General features: G+C 32.0%; 2 protein-coding genes across 2 annotated transcripts; one reads left to right on the top strand and one right to left on the bottom strand.

Moving 5' to 3' along the window:
* Window positions 1-298: 298 nt before the first annotated feature.
* Window positions 299-17080, bottom strand: LOC133187136 (protein DPCD-like). Its single transcript, XM_061322493.1, has 11 exons — window positions 17009-17080; window positions 15961-16041; window positions 15501-15622; window positions 14312-14445; window positions 13789-13891; window positions 11976-12054; window positions 5708-5878; window positions 4270-4358; window positions 3778-3866; window positions 2980-3060; window positions 299-820 (listed from the first exon to the last, which is right to left on the bottom strand). The coding sequence occupies exons 1-11, from the start codon at window positions 17067-17069 to the stop codon at window positions 799-801; spliced, it is 1032 nt and encodes a 343-aa protein (XP_061178477.1). The 5' UTR covers window positions 17070-17080; the 3' UTR covers window positions 299-798.
* LOC133187135 (uncharacterized) lies at window positions 7021-9888 on the top strand. Its single transcript, XM_061322492.1, has 3 exons — window positions 7021-7036; window positions 8394-9040; window positions 9478-9888. The coding sequence occupies exons 2-3, from the start codon at window positions 8458-8460 to the stop codon at window positions 9756-9758; spliced, it is 864 nt and encodes a 287-aa protein (XP_061178476.1). The 5' UTR covers window positions 7021-7036; window positions 8394-8457; the 3' UTR covers window positions 9759-9888.
* Window positions 17081-17442: the final 362 nt, after the last annotated feature.

Raw genomic sequence — 17442 nt, 5'->3', positions numbered from 1 at the left:
AAGTTTTGTGGCATACTGTATGTCATTTTAATTCCCTGGTGTTAAAATTTCACTATTTCTCAAAAAGTACCAATCGCAATGGTTTTAATTTCAAGCTGTGAGAAATTAATTTAAATTTCGTATAAGCATTTAAATGTTTTTAAAAACTAATGATAGCATTCACGATGGATTTAATTTCGTGGAAAAATGATGAATCGCGAACATAGTGAAATTAAAACCATCATGATTATTTGCCAATCTACAGTAATACATATAATATATTATATATGAATTTCCCTAAAAAGAAAATCATTTCAAATTTCTGATTTTCAACTTTAATATGCAAACATCATTAATCATGAAAATTACAAAATCTTGGCAATTCACATATGCGTGGCCACAATACATATTCATTCTTCAGATAATGTGACTCGGGTGAGCACTTTAGCCCATCGGCCTCTGAAAGCTAACAGCAGTTTTGGCCATCATAAAAATTGCCAACAAAAAGACTTGCAATGACATTAATCACAATATATAATCTGACTTTCATATAAGGGCATTTAGAAATAATGTAATTTTATGAGAAACGATTGACCCAGTTCCTGATTCTGTTCAATGTGTGAACACCTTCAAATGTTTATAATATCCCTTTGTTCACTAAACTTCATGTGTCACTATTTGGTTTCGTTCTTTTGCAATGTCACCAAAGATTGCTTAACATGAGGCACATAACACACTGCATACCAAAGCAGTGTTTTGCCATCATTTTTTTTTTCAAAATGGCACAGATTCCTTGTCATCATTGGGAAAATAATATCATCAAGCCGTCCACTTCAGGCACCTTAAAATTTAAAAAAATTAAATTAAAATTTAAAATCTAATGGGATGACTAATACCTACAGAAAGAGCATCCTATGAAATAGCTTTGAAAAATCTTGCCAAGAAAATGATACTGCAAATTCCTGTAGTCTGAATTTTGTGAAAATTTAATAACTAGAGGTTATAACATCTCTCATTGTGAGCAACCTTTGTGTCAAGTATGAGAGTTTGAACTTCCAGAGTCCTAGCATACAATCATGGCACACTTAACTTCTGAACCATGTGATCTTGACTTATCCCCCCAAACAGGCCTCATAGCTACAGAACTGTAGCTCTTTGGTTAAGAAAATTCGGACAGAATGTCCAAATTTCTCAACCAAAGAGCTACAAAAAGACCTTGTAGTCTCAAGCTATCTTTCTGTCAAGTATGACTTTCTGATACTTCTAAAATACATACATGTAGATTTGTCTCTTAGAATTTATATTTCCAAGACCCTCAGAATTTGACACTTCTGAACCATGAGTTTTAGACCTTGTCTAAATGACCTTTATTCAGGGTCGTCCTGACATATCTTATGATCATAATCAACCCAAGTACAAACTTTGAAATTATTCCATTACAAAATAATGGTATAGACAAGAAGTGACCTTGACCTTGTATAAATGACCTTGGTACAGAATTGTTACACACCTTCTGATCACAATAGATCTCTGTGCAAGGTAAAGTCTTCTAACATTCCCCAACTTCAAAGTTATGACCAAGACAAGAATTTTAAACAATTTTGAAAACCTGTGACCTTGACTAATTCTCCAGTCACAATCACTTTTCTTCTTATTAAGTATAAGCTCCTAATGTTTTCCTATACAGAAGTTGTGGCTAAAACAATATTTTGGTAACCTGTGACTCCTAAAATATATAATATAATACATGTACATTAAAACTTAGTTATGAGGACTTCACTTTGCTTCCTTATGAGTAAGGTTCTTTATGTCTGTATGAGGAACATAGTGTAACTTCTAGGGACTCATAAAGTTTCCTTAAAGGCAGAAATTTAAGCACCACCTTCAAAAATACCTGATCTGTGTATCCCTGTCAATCAAGTGCATTAAGGTACATCATTGGATGCTAGAACTTGATTGACATTTACTTACTAGTCCCTGTGTATACCCTGTACACCTTGTTGGCACTCGTGGTGACCTTCAAATTAACTTTTGATCCTTTGATATTTACCACACATGGTATAAACAATTCAGAGAAGCTGTATTACTATAGAATATTTAGCTTGATAATATACATACACACCTTTAGTATTTAAAATAATTATGATATTCTTTATGATAATATATATACACACCTTTAGTATTTAAAATAATTATGATATTCTTTATGATAATATATATACACACCTTTAGTATTTAAAATAATTATGATATTCTTTATGATAATATATATACACACCTTTAGTATTTAAAATAATTATGATATTCTTTATGATAATATATATACACACCTTTAGTATTTGAAATAATTATGATATTCTTTATGATAATAATAATATATATCAAAATTTGGTTATAACTTTTTCTCAAAGCTCAACAAATACTTTGAATAATAATTTTTTTAATAGGTGGGGATGCTTTGACACATACAATTACAAATTACTAAAAATCATTGAGATTAAACTTTATTTACAACTTTTTTATTTCTAACTTAAAATCATCTCAAAATCCCAACACAGATAAAGTTTGACTTCTTCGGTATTCTACTGTATATTAAATCACTTCCTGTGTATAGGGATTAGGAGACAAACGGTCACAGGTAGACTGCTAGCCCTCAAGGCATTCACATCTGTACAAAGTAAGCCCCTCCCTCACCTGGAATTTACCACCCAGTAAAAAATCTCTGCCTTTAACACCAAGTTTTCCTTATAAATGGGTTCTTAATAACCAAGCTTTACTGTAAGTGTATAATCAAAGACCCTTATTATCAGGATAGAGAGACCTATATATATATAAAAAAAAAACATACACATCTTAGTGAATCTCATGTTAGTATAAGAGGTTTTGTATGAATCAAGACCTCAATTTATTTAAATTCAAATTAAAACCAATTCAAAGTGATAAAAATTTTGTTTTAAAAAAGTTGAGAATTAGACAATAATATATAGTATGGCTTTGTACCTTGTATCCTGATGTGTGCCGAGACACCTGACACAACAGTACCTTGCCCCGCACTGCACACAGGTGTAATTAGAAGGAAAAGTTAGACTGTTAAGGAAAAATTCAATGTATGTCATATTACCATACCTAACACAACAGCACCTTGCCTCAACTGAAAATATTATGTACAGTACCCACTACCCACAATGTTTGCTTGATTTTCAGGATGATATTACTAAAAAGAGCTGCCATACATCATTGAAAAACTCGTAGCCTCTTGAATTTTTTAAAGCAAGCAGTCAAATAAAACATCTTTAATGATTGTTAGCAAATATGTCTAGTGAAAACTAGAAGATTAAAAAATGCAATTTGATATAAACATAAAATTTCCATAGTTACACAATTATGTCATACCTGAAAATTTTATCTTTCAAATAAAAACTGACCTAGATGGACAATATTTGCATTGTATGTATCCCACTGAAAGATCCTCATAATATCAACCATCAACTAAAAGTGCCTCAAGTGAATTCCATGTTAAAGTTTCTCATGAATTTCACTTTAATTTTCTGTGAAACTTTTTCATTTAAGCATTCTTTTCACATGAAATTTCACATGGATGAAATGTACTTGTATATTCTTGAATTTCACATGAATTTCACTTCAATTCCATGGAAACTATTTCACATAAGTTTCATCTACGCTTTTCATGTGAAATTCACATGGATGAAATGAATATAGTCTTCATGAAATGCCTTATTTTCTTTGTACTGATTCAGATGTTCTAAGCATAAAAACAGATTTAACATTAAAGGATATCCACAAACAGCACAGAATTTCCTGTCAGGGAAACGTGATGGTGGAACCCCAGCTGTGTTGTAGTTTGGGGGATCTTTGTTCATCATGTGCTGTAGTGAAAAGGTTATGAAAATTACAAAGTCAAATATCAGATATTCCTATAAATATTAGTGACACATGAAATAATAAAATGCATAAAAAATTATTCCCTACATCTGGGTAAAATTACTTAAGATATTGATTTTCTATGAATTATATTAATGAAATCAATTTATTGCATATTCAGTGAAACTTGTCTAATCTGGACACCACTGGTTCCATAGAAAAAGGATGGATAACACAACATTTATAAAATTCAAAATAATACTTAAAGTCACTAAAGGTTTTCATTGTAATCATGGTAATAGACAATATTTTGGTTTATACAACATCTGAATTAGACAAGTTTCACTGTATTAACAAATTTCCTATACAGATAATTGAAGAAAATTCTTTGAACTCTCTAGAAATTACCTCCTCTTCAAGTAATGCAGCAAAACTTTTCTTGTAGCGAAATTTGAAATTGTCTGCTTTACTTTTACGCTTTTTCTTTCCTGTTGGTGCTACAAACATAGATGAATTATGGCATAAGTTTAGTAATCGAACACGTTCAACAAAGAACTTTACTAGAATACTGATTCTACTGCAATGCATAATTTATGCATTTATTCAACCACTAAATGATTATTATTTATCTAAACAATAAAATGCTTTCTTTGGTTGTTAGTACGGGAATTAATGTCGCAGCTGTTGCTGAAAAAATACATAACCTGCATAAGTAAAATTAAATATGTAAAATTAAATAAGTAAAATTAAATATTTAAGAAATAAAAGTCTGCCTTTTCATGAATGTTGCAGGATAATCCTCTGAGTTCAAGAAATGTTGTTTGAAATATAAAAGCGGAGGCGTTAGCCAAAGCTTTTATATTTCAAACAAGATTTCAAGACAGAGGAGGTTATCCTGCATCATTCACAACAACAAGGACTTTATTTCTATTCTACTAACAGCTCTAAAATATGGCTGCTCGTTTTCTCTATAGAGAAATGAATTACAGCGGTCTACATGTCGCACTTACACTGTTCCATTTAAACCAAAGGGTCGATTTGTTAGTTACTTGTGTATTGATTGCATAGAAAGCAGACAATTTGAGCTTTTGTTAAAAATATCCTTTAATTATTAATAAATTTTGATTGTAACATAAATTGATTAATTTCATTAAATGTAAAATAACAAAATCAGTTGTCTATTTCATTGCTTTATCAGTAAAATCACGGAGTGTAAATGTTGTAGGAAGGTCCGTGGAACAGCCCAATTTAGCTATAAAAACCGACATTTATCAGCTGTTTTAGGAATGCACACTCTTTAGACTGCGGAAGATGACACATGGGTATGGTCTTAATAAGTATTACATGTAGATTCTATAGTGAAATATTCATTTCAACTGTACAGGTTTGATATGTGTTTTTGATCTGATAGTTTTTTTATGACGTTTGTGATTTATTGGAGAATAATGTCCACCGCATTTCTTTGATTTCGGCAATAACTGTAGTAGAATGTATTATAGATGTGTATGTCTTTGTATGCATCATTGATGGAAGAGCTGTTGCTTAAGAAATCTATGCAGGTGGCCAGTTAGTGGTGTTTACTGACTGATAAATGGCAATGGTTTTCATAAGAAATAAAGGAAATAATATTCAGTGGATGTAAATATTTTGTATTTCACTAAGGTGTTGTACTAGTTAAAAAAAAAAATTAAAACAATATGTCTGACTGTCCCTGAGATAAACTATTTGAATTGTCCAAAGCTTAATGCTAGTTCCCAAATTTGAGGGAGCTAAATTCTCATTTAGTGACTTAAAGGTTTCATCAACATCAGGAATGGTATCATTTTTTGCATTGGTAGAAATTTACCTGGTGATTCCATCGACTCCTCAAATTTGGGAGCTTTTTTACTCATTTTCAGGTCAGCATGAGGGTCATCCTGAAAATTGTCCTGTTCCAAGGCCTCTAAGGCTTTCCTCTGTCTTCTCCTACGGGCAGCATCATCTAGCACTCGCTTCTGTTGGAGGTCTTTTATTCTACCTGTACAAAATATGTGACATATAACATACCAGAAGAACATTTTTGCATACTGAGTGTTGCCAAATCCAGCTTAATGTTGAAATCACAAAATGAAGAACATTTTTGCAGACTGAGAGTTACCAAATCCAGCTTAATGTTGAAAACACAAAATGTTTATGTTATATATCAAGGATGATAAAATGCATTATTATAGGTAATGAAACAATCACCAAATATGGGTTATTAAATAATTCATCACAGAAGATGCACTACACAAAAGTTATACTTACAATCTGGACATTTTAAAACTTTCTACGACAGAAGTTTGTTTTATTTAATGGTGTCGTCATGCAGCCTTCAATGTCTTATTTATTAAAATCCAGCGGACCATATAATAAAACGATTATGGACTCAGTGGTGAATCATATTCACCACCAAAAGAGTTCATAATTGTATATATGGTATAGTATTGTAGATATTTACCAATCAATCTGTGGTTTTATTTCAATTTAACTTCTTACTTGTACAAATGAGGAATTTCAGCTTCAACATATTCTCAAATTCTGAACATTTACATTAAATTACACTGCTCCGCTATTTTAAGTATCACAAACTATAAAATAACATTTTACACCTCAATTGAAGCATAACACTTTCGAATTTCCTCGAGGAGTGGGAGACATACATCTCGATTTGTGTAATATATTCATTTTAATGCAATGTTTCAGTTGGTTAATAACAAAAATCACATAATCCATTACATAAAGTACATCTTTGTGAGTTTAGTTTAAAGAAACGTGAATGCTTACTTGATTCTTTTTTCTCCATTGTGCATAAAACTGGTTCTCTTATGATTTGAGAACACGTCTTTTTTGGGGGTGCCTCTCCAATATCGTCTCTCGTTAATTCTGGTCTCATTAATTTTTCAATTACAATTTGTTGCTACAAATCAATAAATGAATAATGGTATAAGATCTCGTTTTATGTCTTTTATCTGTCATCAAATGAGTATGTTGAAAGCATGAACAAAATATTGATAATGGTATTTTACCACACAAGAATTGTAAGGACGGACCGAAATACTTGGATCTGAAAGTTACCGGGAAACCGATCCCTGAAAATAAAAGTAGAACGTAGCCTCTACTAATTCATGAAAAAAATGAAATAATATTCTGTCAGGTATTTGCTGCAAATATGTATTGTGCCTAAATTTGTATATATTGTAATGATATTTTTAACAAATTGATGGGATTTGAAAATAAGCCCTTAGATTTCTACATCACAGACACCAGAATTTTTACCAGCAAATAATCCTACCCCTCTATATAGACAGATAGAGGGTCTTATGTTTTTAACAGGTCTGCTACAATCACTAGATTTAGCTACGTAGCTTGAATTACCTACATAGCTTTATTTACCTACCTGAAGTAGCTTTATTTAGGTACTAAATTAAATTTATTTCTTAAATTAGCATTTTCCCCAGAAAGTGCAGAAAATTGCACTCATCGGAAAACAATTCATGAAAAAATCACTCTTGGAGATGTGTCTTTTTCTGCGCAATATCAATCAAAGTTCTAGAAGTTTTGAGGCTATATACAACAGTTAATTTGTGACCAAACAGTTACTTCTTGAATGATTAATAACAAAGAAAACCAGTTCTGGTTAACATGAGCACAAGGAGAAGCAATCATACTTATCCACGCCTCATCGCACACAAGGTGGTGTACAGTTACTCAAACAATGGAAATACATCTTTTCCTTAAAAGTGTTCAAACGCAGCAATGTTAAAACTATTTCTGCTTTGGATTGGTTTTTAAATAATCCCTAGTATAAATATTAGTAGTCATTTATTTGCGATTTTTTGTCTTTTTAAAATAAAAGGCAAAGTTGTGAAAAATTGCCTTGAAATAGCTAAATAAAGCTACCTGAGATAGGTAAATAAAGCTACGGTAGGTAATTTTAGCTACGTAGCTAAATGTACTGATTGTACTGGACCTGTTATTACCCCAATTATTATGAAACGGTCTATTATTTGTGAACCAAGGACCCGGACCTCTCCTGAGACAGTCCAAATTTGTCCACTAATTCAAGTACATGAGCTTATCATTGGATAAAAACAAATGTACATAAAAGCTTTCCTCTAAATGTACTTATTCATGATCACATGCAATAATTTATGTACACATTTACAGTTTTAAAATATGATAGTGACGTAAGTTATATATAAGGCCTGTGTCTAATTAATACAATTTCATTGGTAGTATGGACTATGTGTAGGCTAAAACTTGAATGTGACTGAACTGTAAATGGAGATGCATGCTTTTACCATTGGCATCATAAAGTTTTAGCCCTGAAAAAGTTGGATAAATTTCACAAACTTTAGTCTCAATGCATACAACATTTTCTATGATCTGAAGGCTACTAGACTTACTAAGTCATCTTGTTTGTTAGCCACCACAAAAGTCCATAAACTTAATGAAAATATCCTGAATTTCTTACTCCAGTGACTTTTCAAGCATTGTTCTTCTATTTCTAGCAGAAAAGCAGACAACTTCAGAAAAAACAACAAATGGAATGAATAGGAGGACAAATCATCAAAGATGGAGTTGACGTTCTTTGTGGTGGAGATTCTGCAGTCCTTGGTGTTGTTCGGGACACTCTCAGCAGGGTTCCTGGTGTTGTTATTTCTGATGCTAGACAATTGTAAACACACGGTGATAACCGTAGTCATAGTCACAACTGGTCTGGTACATGAATTGTACTGCGCCTCTGTCCTAGGATATTTTAAGCGTTTAATGCAGATTGAAAGTCTTCGACCTAAGGACGATGGATGTCGGGACTTTTATGTACCAACGTTAATTGCCAATGCAATATTTTTTACCATCATTACAAAATATGTCATCTCAACTGGAACTTTAATACCTTATAAAAAACTCATCAAAAGGGTTGTGATTTTACATTCACTATTATCTGTTTCTCTTCTTATATGGCAAAATCCTGCAAAATCTCGGGAACAGATAGCATCCATGAATTTGACAACTGATGTACAAGTTTATTTTACCGTATGTAGGAATGACGTGGTTAGAAATTGTTTATACACTGTGATGGAGTATGTTGTGTTTTATCTCCCACTTGCATCATTGTACTTCTGGATTGCTACAATAAACTCTACCAATGACACAGGTATACACTCATTTTCACATTTCTGGTTACATTTAAGATGGAATGACCTAGCAATAAAGGCATTACTTTTAAGGTTCTTCATCCCTAATTTTAATATGAATGATCTTCCAAAAGGTATGTAATAATTAATCATTAATTTAAGTTGACAGTTTATTGTGTGAGAGTTATCTCTCTTGTTAGAAAGTCAGTAACCTTTAAGTTAATAAATAAATGTCTCTTTTTCAAAAGTTTTCATCTTCAGCTACCATTTATCTAAAATTTTGTTCAGAACTGTAAACTAAATTTGCTTGAATTTCTTTATTTTTTATTTCCGATTTTGTTTAAAATCATCCATATAGAGAGCAGGGGATCGTTTTCCTTCTAATTACCATCTTCAAAAAATCAAATATTTTGGATATACATGAATGTTTTAATATGTTTTGTGTTTTTTTTTTCAGGAATCTCATTTTGGAACATTAACATTCTAAAATCCTGTGCCAATTCCAACACATTCTGTAGTCGCTGTCATAAAATGAACTACGCTGTACAGATAGTCCTGTTCTATATGGGTGTCGGGATCATGGTGGCACGCCCTGTCCAGCTGATGTACGGATTTATTCATAATGAGGCTGTGATTGACGTGATACCAAGCCTCACGAACACGGTTGTCTACTCATTCCTGTCGCTGGAATATCTTACAGACTTTTCACACATTAAACATAAGAATGGTTCAAACTGATGTATTTTCTGTAGACATATAACGAAAATATTTTATCTGCTGTATCTGAGTAATTCCTTTGTTCATGTCTTTTTTATATTTTGTTTTATATACACACATGTCTATTGAAAGACTCTAATATATGTAAAAACAATAAAGATTTTAATTTTGTAAGAGGTTGTCATAAATACAAACATTAGTATTTTATCCATCAACGCCAATAGTCAGAGATATCTATTATCAATTATTGATCTTAAAATTTGTTCTCCATTTGAGCCTCCTTATTGATTATGGCTTGAATATGACAATTTGACTAAACATGATATTGTGCTACAGATATGGTAGTGTCTGCACAGAACCATTTTTCTCAAAGAAGTACAAGGTCATATAAATTCAGACATTCCCATATTTTTATGAAATCAGCCTGCTGGGCTTAGGTGGGGGCCACAAATGGGTTAACTAAAACACTAATTACTGCCTCATATGAACTCATAATCACTGAAACATTACTCATCAGAATTACCAACACACTTGATTAATATTAGAATGGCTAACAAACTAAACTAAGCATTGATTTATAATCACTATGGTACAACAGACATTGGTTTTTCTGAACTATCAACACATGAGATATTAGGTGTGTGGCCGTCAGACGGGTTCAATCGCCGATGGCCTGATAGCTCAGTTGGTAGAGCACCTGACTGGAGATTTAGGGGGGTCGGAGTTCAAATCCCAGTCTGGTTGTCACATTTTTTTCCTCTCTGGTTACATTTGGATCCTTACCATGCCCTGGAATTGGTAGGTGAAAGACCTGCCAGGGAAGAGCCTGGGCTGGTGTCTGAAGACTTTTCAGGAGGAATGTGGCGGTCAAATGTGTTCAATTGCTGGTGGTCAGATAGCTCATTTGGTAGAGCACCTGACAAATTTAGGGGGGCTGGAGTTCGAATCCCGTTTTGGTCATTTTCTTCTCTCTTATTACAGATGGACATGTATCAGGATCATCTTGCTTTCCACTAGGACCAGAAATACAATGGTCACTGCCATATATACTCTTGAACAACAGACACTGCCTTATATCACTCATGAACAACAGACACTGCCTTATATCACTCATAAACAACAGACATTGCCTTATATCACTCATAATTAACAGACACTGCCTTTATTTCAATCATGAACAACAGACACTGCCTTATATCACTCACAAACAACAGACACTGCCTTATATCACTCATAAACAACAGACACCGCCTCACACCAGGATCACTAACAGTGGCAGATCCAGGATCTTTTAAGGGGGACAGATGGGGCCATATTAAGGTCCCTAGTAGGTCCAGGGTGAAGCCTTGGTGGGGTGGAGGGCAAAGCTCTTGGAAACTTAATTAGCTTATAGGTTTTAGGTCTTTTTGGAACAGTTTTGTGTGTTACTCTAACTATATTAAATGCATGTAAAAGCAATACCTAACAACAAAATATTGATTTATTCATCCTTACTAAAATTTGGGTCACAAAAGGGGACTCCAGGCCACCCCCTTCCCCTTACACTGACTTGTACTAGAATCACTATACCTGAATCACATCATCATTTCTGGGAATATTCCACTCATTTTATTCTCATATTTTACAAGATTTCAACACACCTGACATTTTCTAAAATCAAAATAACTTGCACACAAGACACTGCTATGTATTATGATCAATGATCAGATACCATTTTATATCTGGATCAGTAAAATCAAAAGACATTGTCTTGTGCTTGTTTCACTAACACCACAGATAATGTTACTTGCAAGTATAACACACAGGACCTTCGGTCTTCGGACATTTAACATTTCATTTATTTCTTTCCTCTCAGAAGTACTGAAGACATCTACAGTAAAACTTGTCTTCATAGATGAATTTGTTCAAATTTTATTAAACTTACAGTTCTACATAAAAGATATACAGAATTAGATTTTCTGTTGCTCAAATAGACCATGACCAAGAAAAAGATATCTATATATATTCCATCTTTTTTATTGAGTAAGCTTTGCCTGCAATTCTATTGATTGTGATAGATAAGAGATTGTCAATCTAACACAAGTCAATTATCCGAAACGTACTCGTCTCAGTTTTTTAAAAAATTATTTCTGTCATCAGCAGTTGCTTAGCATCACAGATTTTCTGAGATCACATGACTCGGAAGTTGACCTTTGGCCTAGGAATAATTTGATCAACTAGGTGTGCAGTCTACATCACCATCTTTTGCAGCCTTTAACTTCTTGAATTCTTCTTGGATCTCTTTTTCCATCTGTAGAATTTCCTTAGGCTTCTTGTACTACAAAAAGGACATTGCAGTGTAATGCATAAATATGTTAATATACACTCGCACTTACTGGGAATTCCTCGTTCATGGGGGTAATTACACCCCCCAAACACAAACCTCTCCATAATCCAATTTCTTTCACTTCAATTTACATAAAGTACTTTACACAATAGATAAACATAATGTATGTTCATGTCTGTTTAATATGTGTTTCAAATTTGAATATTTCAGCTTGTGAAAATTGACAAATGTTCCATATTTTTAAATGAATGATGAATATTATCTAAATGTACGTATGAACCACATCAGGTACTTTTAAATGCTGTATAGTGGTTTAAAATTCACTGCAATATTTCCTTTGGCACATTATCACAGGACTATTTGAATTATTTTGTGAAACAGAAATTTTCAAATTTATCGTCAATGTGTATATGATGAGTCCTCCTTGCATAAATTATTAAGAATTTCTAGAATTTGCTCTTTTATAATAATTAGCAAAACTATATCATAATTTTGAATCTGTAGCTCATTGGTCAAAAAAAAAATAATTAGATGGACAACCATCCCAATTATTCATACCAGTGAGCTACAGATTTGCAGATACATAAAAGCTCTATCACAGCTTAAACTCTTATGATTTCGCCTAGTAAATATTAAAATAATACGTGCGACTATTACTCTAAACAACTGAACAGAATTCTGTAATTATTTAACCCAGTGTTTTCCCTTTATTTCAAAGTAAGGGGTAAGAGATCAATTGTAACAGACTAGGGGCTGAGATTTATGACCTTACAACAATCATTTTTAATTTAAATTTTTGATTTCTAAGTGTCATTTTTATCAATTGAAGCAGTCAATTTGGCTGGTAGCCGGTTCTTAGGGAAAACACTGTTAACCTATACTTACATAAATACAATAGAAACATACTCGACGCTTTCTTTTCCAGAGAAACTTACTGTAATTATAAGAGTATAATTGGCATGTGCTATACAGTTTGTTCTCATTTTGCACACATTTGAATTTCAGGTATTGAGAAAATTGTGTGCAAATTAAATAGGAATTGTCCAGGTAAGATAATAACTTTTAAAATTGCTAAAGTCTACATGTATATCATAGTTTTGAATTTGGAGAAAGAGATTCTATGGAAAGAATAGGAAGAAAAATGAATTAATTTTGCATTTGACATTTTGATTTATTTCTGTAATTTCAAAAGAAAAAACTACATCAAAACATTAAAAATATCAAAATATCAAAAATTACTAGTTAAAACTATAATTATATTCATATGATCTTTCTCTCTCTCTCTGTTTATTAATCAAGATTGAATTCATTTACTAATTCATTTTATCTTTATGAAATAAAAAAAAACAGGTGGAACTGCGGTACACATGTAAGGATATTTCTCTAAATTATCAACTTCATCTTCATTTGGGTTGGACAAATAAATTTTCAAAATTTATTCTTTGAAATATATATTATAAAGCATTGGTAAAATACAGGTAATTCCAGGTAAATCCCAGACGGGGATCAGACTAAAATTGCTATCACAACATATTTCACACCTATTGTTCTATACCTAATTATCGAATGTGTGCAAACCAGGAACACACCGTGCTATACTCATAGAAACTTACTGTAATTATAAGAGTATTATTGGCATGTGCTATACTCATCGCTTTCTGTTCCAGAGAAACTTACTGTAATGATAAGAGTTTATTGGCGTGTGCCATACTCATAGAAACTTACTGTAATTATAAGAGTATTATTGGCGTGCGCTATACTCAATGCTTTCTGTTCCAGAGGTAGTTGTGCTCTGTCCATATCTGGTATAGGAAACTTCTTAAAATATCTGCAAATATATTCTACAGTGATAAATTCTCTCTTTTATACAATAAAGTTTTCAATCGACAATAATTTTCATTTACTGCTTCTGCAGCTGTTTACAATTCAATTTTTATGAGTCTTAAAATTTGCAATATAATTATTTGTGTCCAATAGTTATACATCATTCGTTGTGCCACTTTTTTTTAATTACACATACATGACATGTATGTGTATTAAAAAAAAAGTGGCACAACGAAACATGAGATGATTATAATGCACTGTATTTAAATTTCCATCATATACAAGTTTCAACACAAAATGCAGGTTTTGTGGGTAATAAATAATATCTTTCTTACAAAGTGTCTTAATCATACAGGACGTCATACATTTCTTGTTTACTATAATTTTTATATTGTCTTTTCATCGTTTGAAAGTAAGCACTTACTTTTTATTTGTGGTTCTAACAGTGATTGTCCGATTCTCAGGATCAACAGTTACATTGTACGTCTCTATTGGGTATGGTAAGTTTCTAATTCTCCACTGAAACGATGAAGCTGTGTCTTTTCTGGCAAAAATTGGCTACAAAAGAAAAAATATTAAATATCTAAAAATCAAAAGGGTCAAAATGAAGGTAAAAGTTTCTTTTTCATGTATTCATTTCAAAATTGAGTCAAATCTGAGACAGTTAGTGTATATATAGGTTTATTTGGAAGTACATGTACAATAAAACTCTGTTATAGCGAAGTCTTGGGGACCTGTGAATTTAATTCATATCAATTATATCCGTAATTCATTATATCTGTATAGCGAATTCGTATAACTATATATAGCAAATTCGCAAAATACATGTGTTCCTTGATGTATTACTGCCGTATATCTAAGGGAAGCAATTATTAAAAAACATACCTTGAATAACTAAGGTTTTATTATAAATCGAATTCTATATACAAATACTTACTTAAAATAAAGTCAGTTCAATATATGAAATTTTGAGATCTTTAATAATTCGTTTTAAAAGATGTAAATTTCATTATTGTTTTCACACTACGGGACTCAAAATCAGTTCGCTAAATCCGTAAATTCCTTATATCAGAGTTCATTATAACCGTAAAATTTTACAAAGAATTTTGCCTGGGACCCTTCGCTATATCGGTAAATTCGCTATATCCATGTTCATACTAAGCAAGTTTTATTGTACATGTTTGTAACACAAAGGAAATTATAACTTTTTTTTAGAAAAAATTTAAGTTTCACCAGCAGAAGCAATACTGCTAAATAAGGAATTATTAAACTAAAAAAGAATATAATATCATCCAAATATTATTTTGATGCAATTGAAGTCACTATAAAAAGAATTGTATAAACTATGAGAACAAGATTCTATAAAGATTGAGCAGTTAAAGTTAATTAAGTTGTAGCAAAATTGATCAGCTTAATTTTCCTTTATTTCATAAATCAATTAAATTATGTAAACATGTACATGAGAGAGAGAGAGAGAGAGAGAGAGAGAGAGAGAGAGAGAGAGAGACTATTATATTACTATTTCTCAAGAGCATTAGACTGTTTAAACATATGTGCATGAGAGCATTAGTGCTGAAAGACCATTGCTGTTTATCACATTGTTAATTACTTACATTGGCAGCACTCTCCAACAAGCCCTCAGAGTCTAAATTTCTTGGAACCAGCTGCTCTCCGACTTCAAATTCCCATTTTGACTCTTTTACCCCTAGTGTTGCTTTTCTTCTCCATTTTCTAGCTACAACAAAGTTACAATTACATGTATATAATAAGTTAAATAAATTTACATGCCATAATTCTCTGCGTCTTTTTGAAAGTTAACAATTCTGTAAAAATCCATTAAAATGAAAATTAAAAGAATAATTATAATACTGTCATTATAGTTGAAACATGAATTAATCCTCTTTGACTTTTGTGACACATATATATTAAGGCATTTTTCCCCACTATGCCACTTATTACAAAGAAAATTTTCTTTGAAAATTTTTTCATACCAAATGATTTCCAGTAATCAATCATTTGACAAAAAAGATTTTAAGAGACCCAATGGAAATCTAATTTTGTAATAGTACATACAAACAAGTTCTGATGTTTTCAAGTCATATTCTTCTGCCATTTCTGTTCCATCTGGAAATACGAAATGAATTTTTCTCCTTCCTAAAAATATCAAAAAAGAAATGTAGTTTTCAGAACTTTTCATCTTAAACAGGTCCAGTCCAAAGACTATTTCTACCTACGTAACTAGTTATAGCTACCTAGGTATCTAACCTAGTCCAGGTAGCTATTTTTACCTACTTTTTGCTTTACTTGCATTTTGTGGCCAAAAGGGGGAATGGCACAATATGGTGAATACCAGATTTCTTAATACAGTCACACTGTCGATGAATATGATGAAAATTTTGGCCAAAAAGATTACTTTCTTAATTAGCTCTTTTGCTTCAATAACTACACCCAGTTTCATTTTCCAGGAGATAAAGATCAAAGCTACATGATAAGAAGCATCAAATGTCTTACAAATCTGTAATTTGTACTAATTTTTATATTTACATTCATGTATTTTTATATAAAAGATTTTTGGGGCGATTTTTCTTGCATCTGCTCTCCATTTTCCACCCTCGTAAAGTTTTCAAATTAATATCCCGAATTTTGCTCTGCAATTGCACATGATAAACAATACATTTTGACCTGTTTTAAGGATGCACCTTAATTATTAATTATTTCAATTTTCAAAGACAGGTTGAAGTATGTAGAAGTAGCTACTACAAGTATGTTTAAATACCTAGGTAGCTATTAACAGCTACATACATGTAGGTAGAAATAGTCTTCCGACTGGACCTGTTTAAATATGAAGTTTCTTGTCAAACCAGTTGAGGTTCTGCTCTCTATTCCGATATGTTGCCTGAGAGCCGAGAGATACATGAGAAAGACAAGACATGGCACGAGTAAACTGAGCTCTTCAGTTAAAATGTTTTTCCCTAACAGATTAACATGGCGAATAAAATGTCTAACAAAAAGATACAGAGGAATCTATATAGTCACATGACAGTGTAAATAAGACATTCAGCTTGAACCAATTTTATTTAGCTTAGTAGCAAGACTTTTAAAATCTATATTTATTCTTTACCATCTTGTATCATGCACGTTTTCTGTGCTGTTTTCAATTTCTCGATCCATACGGACGCCATGTTGTTTTTACTAGTAACAGGACAATTTTACCTTCTCTGCACAGAAGATTAAAAAACTATAAAATTCTTCCCAAAAGATTTTCATTATTTCTAATTATACATTAAACCGTAAGAATATGATATTGAATAAGATTTATAAACATACAACAATTTTTTGGATAAATCAAATGGATAAAATTTGTAGTGAAATATTATCGGAATGACTTGACTGGGTCTCCTCAGTTTTTCGCGGGAAAAAAAGAGAGAAGGTGTACAAGTATTAGCTTTCCTAAAAAGCTTGTCTGACTTGAGCAAAGAACAATGTGCAGTTTCAATACAAATCTATCCCTGTATTTTTCTAAAATATGAAAGTGATGAAAGAAATTAAAATTCA

This window comes from Saccostrea echinata, unplaced genomic scaffold, assembly GCF_033153115.1.
Source record: "Saccostrea echinata isolate AGI-Se365-2 ecotype Australia unplaced genomic scaffold, CSIRO_AGI_Sech_v1 ptg000014l, whole genome shotgun sequence".
Taxonomy (NCBI): domain Eukaryota; kingdom Metazoa; phylum Mollusca; class Bivalvia; order Ostreida; family Ostreidae; genus Saccostrea; species Saccostrea echinata.
This window is presented reverse-complemented; position numbering and strand designations above follow the sequence as displayed.